Source organism: Saccostrea cucullata, unplaced genomic scaffold (genome assembly GCF_032062105.1).
Source record: "Saccostrea cucullata isolate Sc308-1 unplaced genomic scaffold, CSIRO_AGI_Scuc_v1 ctg8250, whole genome shotgun sequence".
Lineage (NCBI taxonomy): Eukaryota > Metazoa > Mollusca > Bivalvia > Ostreida > Ostreidae > Saccostrea > Saccostrea cuccullata.
In genome coordinates this window covers 22,751-28,214 of record NW_026926679.1, presented here as the reverse complement: position 1 = coordinate 28,214, position 5,464 = coordinate 22,751, and the positions used below count along the sequence as shown (strand labels likewise).

The window sequence follows — 5,464 nt, the reverse complement described above, 5'->3', positions numbered from 1 at the left end:
TTGTCTTAACGCACACCCTAAGTCTGTTCAGTACTTTCTGTTTTTGTTATCTTGGAGCAAAATAAAAAACAACAACATTTTTTCACTTCATCCTTTTAATTGCAGACCAAAGGGGACGGACAAATCCCATCTCCATTATGACTACAATACTAAAGAACACCAGTGCTTTGCTGTCAAGAGTAAGCAATATTTCCAGGGAGGTCCCTAATATATTTCTCAATCCATTTCAAGCAATGTACTGAATGCCGTGAGGTTTGACAGAAGTGGGGCTAAACATGATCGGTTTAGGTTTTTCTTCCTCGTCATCCTCTGTGTCCACAAAGTCAGCCTTGTTTCTGATGCAGCAAGTCCACAGCACGCAGATCAGCGCCATTATTACACCAAACGTACCCAACCCCACGGCGATCCCGATAATACCGAACCGAGCAGGAGGCACCGACTCCTCAAACGTCTGCAATGATAAAATGATTTAACGTTTCATACGAAGTCATACATTTAGGGTGATCTGAATAGACATCGAACTCGAGTATACAGTCGTACAATTTGCTTAAAGGACCCTAAAATCTCGGTAGTGGAAATAAGCGGTGTCAAAAGCTCAGCTCTCTCTTTAATTTCATGAATGATGATCAATTAATGATTGTGTCCTATAGGATCAGTTTCATAATATAAGACTTAATTCATTGACGGGCTCAAACTATAAACGGAATAAATACTTCTTCCTACATTGTTATCACAAACGGCGGACGGAATCAATTTTAATGTCGGCAAAATATAGATTATTATTCATTCATCAGTAATACGATACCTTTCCATTTTTCCCTATGGCCTTTCCATCTTGACTGTACTCGACGAACCACCATGGTTTGGTGGTGGTGGGTGGTTCTGTATTCGAGGTGGTAGGGGGAGAAGTGGTGGTGGTAGTGGTAATAGTTGTAGTGGTGGTAGGAGTAGGAGTGGTGGTGGTGGTAGTGGTGGTGGTAGTAGGAGTGGTACTTTGTATTGTAAATTGATCTAAGGAATAAACGGTCTTTAATGGGTTTGATACGATAACATACTTCTGCATTTTCACAGTTATTGTAATCCTACCTACGTTAGGCTACGTATCAAACTTCCAACATACTAAGAAAAAGATTTCTATATATTTATCTGTGACTTTCCGCCAAATGCAACGACTATATAATCAAAGTAATGAAAAGCAATAAGCATAAGTGGCAGTCTCCATTAAGACCAGTGAGACGTTCGCTCTCTTTATTGCGCCACACAATTGATAATTTAACGAACAAAAAAATGTTTCAATATGGATAAATATTGTACAGTATGTTTTTTTCCTGATGGTGAATACTTTAGCATAATGTTCTATCAATTCCATCATGATAAATGATTAACCTTTTGAATGACCATTTTAAGCTGTATTATTACCTTAAGATCAAATTGAAAAGCAAGAGGCCCATGGGCCACATCGCTCACCTGACTAACTTTGGCTGTTCTTTCATTTAGTAGATTTCCCGCTTTGTAATACCTATCTTGACCTTGACAATCTAAATTGGTCATGATTCAAACAACTTAGAATCTACACTACCCCAGAATACTTCCACACAAGTTTCAGCTTTTTTAGTCCAATTGTTCTTGAGAAGAAGATTCCCTATTGTTCTTGAGAAGAAGATTCCCTATTGTGGCCCCGCCCTTCCCCCGGGGGTCATGATTTGAACAATTTAGAATCTATACTACCTCAGGATGCTTCCAAATAAGTTTCAGCTTTTCTGGCCCAGTGGTTCTTGAGAAAAAATTTTAATGATCGACCCTGATAATGATAAATTTGCTTACAAGGTCAAAATTGTATCGACAATGGAACTTACGAAATGATGACTTTAAACGAGGTTGCTGATATTCTTGTTTCATAAACATGTTTGTCAATAATTTACCTCGTTTTAGAAATTATTCATATGTAGAGCATGTTCTCGCGTATCGAATCAACTGAAGTACATAGACTCTGTATGCAGGTGATGAAGGCATATTGCTGTATAAGTAAGGGAAGTTGACGATAGAAAAGTTAAAATCATCACGTTTATCATATAGCTTGGGTGTAAGATTACCATAAACGTCTTTTTCAAGTAAAATATCCAAGTATGAAACAGATATGTCAGACTTTGTGGTATCTTTATCCCAAGCTCACCAGAATGTCGTATCGACAGAAGAATGGAAATGAAAAATTGTTAATTGACAATACGTCGTCGATATATCTAAATGTCGAGTTGAAGGTCGAGCGAGACATTAAACAACAAACAAACAATGTACAATTCAACTAGTGCTAATTGTAACGGGGACCGTTACAGATGTTCCCCAAACGCTCCCCAACTCTCTTTTTGTGCCGTATTACCTGTAAGCTTCATTAAATAAGACAAACTCTATGTTTTTGAGACTTTAACATTTACCTGGAAGTGTACGAAGTTCATTCAAATTTTAGCATTGCATGCGTGCGCATGCGAATGCCTGTGCGTAATGACCATATCATTTTGTCTACACAATCCATATATTTTAATAAGCTAAAAATTAAAGTATTTAATCCAAAAGTAATAAAAATACGCTCGTTCAAGTGTGTTTTTGATTTTGTTCATTTCACGTGCACGCACGTGCATACATGAGCACGGTGACCATACCTTCTTGTAGAAGATCATTACATCTATCTATGTTCTAAATCCCACCCCATATGGTTGAAAACCAAGGGCGTTATACCTGTTAAAAGTTTCAGCAAATTAGATTGCAGCGCACGTACACGCACGTGCGCATGTGCATGGTGACCATACCTTCTTGTAGTGGTTCATAATATCTATCTATATTTCAAATCCCATCGTCTTTGGTTGAAATCCAAATGAGTTATAGCTATTTAAAGTTTAAGCCAATCAGATTGCAGCGCACCTGCATGCACGTGTTTTCATGATAATTGCTATATATCATATTGTAGGATATCCTAATGCATGGCTATAATCAAAATTTCAAAGCATTTCGTCAAAAGACAAAAAAGATATTGAGATTTTTGTTTCAGCCAATCAGAGTGCAGCGCACGTGCATGCGCGTGAGATCTTGCTATTTTGACCATGTCATATTGTCTATACTTCTAATGTATCCTTATATTATGAGTTCTAAAGCATTTCATCAAAAATTTTAAAAGTTACATCTATATCAATGTAATCGGTCATTTATCATGTTGCACGTGCGCGCTCTTGCAAGCACGTGCGCGCAAAATGACCTTCGTTCCGCAAATCTACATTACATGTCTACTGACCCTAAAAACATTTCACCTTAGTCTGATGTGTAGTTTACAAGATCACTCGCGGACAAAAAAGTACCCAGGAAGAAAAATAAGAATAACTAGAGCCGAGCTCGTTGCAAAGCAACGAGTAGGTCTTCCGTCCTGTTTGACAGGAAGTAGCTTTCATTTTTAACAAAAATGAGAAATAACGCCTAAAAATGGTTTGAATCCTTTAAAGCTATGTTTATTAATGCAAAAATATGCAAATTTTTGCTACTTCCTGTTTAACCGGGAGTGATGACGACGGACGGAAAATTAATTTTTAAGCTCCCAGAGACATATGTTACCAAAAAACTTGACAAGAACGGCAAAATTACGCGTTTTTCGACTACTTCCGGTGTGACGACGCCGGACGTATTTTGACGACACAAAGAGATTAAACTTGATATTTTGAACAACTTTGCTTCTTTGACGTATTAAAAATTCTCAATACTTTTTGAGATATCAATTAAAAACTTTTGGCCCCTCTAGATCCCTTATTTTAGGGGTCAACCCTTTTTTCGAGATATCAATTGAAAGATCTCAAAATTCTTCACAACTTTTGTTCAATATGTTTTAACAAAATATTTACAAGTAAAATGATATTATAGAAAAAGTGTTAGAAATTTTGAAATGCTCAATATGACTTGTTTCAGTCCATGCCGAGCGTTAACGTGCAGTACTTCCGGTGAAAGTTAACAACACAATGCAAATCTACATATGTTGCTCTATCTTCCTGATAAGGTTTCATCTTCCTGTGTTGAGCGGTTTTTAAGAGGAGCGACGGACAAACTGACCCTTAAAAATCACAAAACTGCGAAAATCTCCGAACCGGAAGTGACGTCATCAAAATAAAAAAAAAGGGTATCGAGATTTTTTAATGTTCTATCAGACATGAAAGTTTCATAAAAATCTAACGAGCCGTTTTCGAGAAATCGCGTGCACAAAATCGGTAAGAAAAAAAATAATAAGAAAAACAGTGGAAAAGAAACAAACGAATAACAAGAAGGTCTTCCGCTGAAGACGGAAGACCTTAATAATAACTAGTGCTAATTGTAACGGGGACCGTTACAGATGTTCCCCAAACGCTCCCCAACTCCCTTTTGGTGCCATATTCCATGTAAGCTTCATTAAATAGGACAAAATTTATGCATTTGAGACTTTAATTATCAACGCCAAGTTCATTTAAATTTTAGCATTGCACGCGTGCGCATGTGAATGCATGTGCGTAATGACCATATCATCTTGTCTACATAATTTATAAATTTTAATATACTAAATATTAAAGTATTTAAACCAAAAGTATTAAAACATACGCTCATTCAAGTGTATTTTTGATTTAACTCATTTCACGTGCACGCACGTGCATACATGAGCATGGTGACCATATCTACTTGTAGAAGTCCATTACATCTATCTATGTTCTAAATCCCACCCCGTTTGATTGAAAACCAAGGGAGTTATAGCTGTTTAAAGTTTAATTTCAGCCAATCCGATTACAGCGCATGTACACCCACATGTATGCATGTGCATTGTGGCCATACCTTCTTGTAGAGGTTTATTAAATCTATCTATGTTCCAAATCCCATCCTCTTTTGTTGAAAACTAAGGGAGTTATAGCTATTTAAAGTTTAAGCCAATCAGATTGCAGCGCACGTGCATGCACGTGTTTTCATGATAATTGTTATATATCATGGTGTAGGATATCTTTATGCATGGCTATGTTCAAAATTCCATAAGATTTCTTTGAAAAACAAGAAAGATATAGAGACTTTAGTTTCAGCCAATCAGAGCGAAGCGCACGTGCATGCGCGTAAGATCTTGGTATTTTGGCCATGTCATATTGTCTATGCTACAAATATATCCTTATATTATGAATTTCAAAGCATTTCATTACAAATGTAAAAAGTTACGCCTATATCACTTAAACCGGTTATTTCACGTGTTGCACGCGCGTGCTCTTGCAAACACACATGCATGTACGTGCTTTTATGAAAATTCTTGTTAATCATGCTGTAGATCTTCATAATTTGTGACTAAGTTCAAAATTTCAAATGATTTTGACAAGAAACAAGAAAGATATTGAGACTTTAGTTTCAGCCAATCAGAGCGAAGCGCACGTGCATGCGCGTGAGATCTTCCCATATTGACCGAGTCATCTTGTTTATACTACTA

At 36.9% G+C, this 5,464-nt stretch overlaps 1 protein-coding gene across 1 annotated transcript; it reads right to left on the bottom strand.

The window, feature by feature from the left end:
* Positions 1 to 215: 215 nt before the first annotated feature.
* On the bottom strand, positions 216 to 1,063 carry LOC134272384 (uncharacterized). Its single transcript, XM_062754629.1, has 2 exons — positions 806 to 1,063; positions 216 to 451 (listed from the first exon to the last, which is right to left on the bottom strand). The coding sequence occupies exons 1-2, from the start codon at positions 1,061 to 1,063 to the stop codon at positions 227 to 229; spliced, it is 483 nt and encodes a 160-aa protein (XP_062610613.1). The 3' UTR covers positions 216 to 226.
* Between the last annotated feature and the right edge of the window lie 4,401 nt (positions 1,064 to 5,464).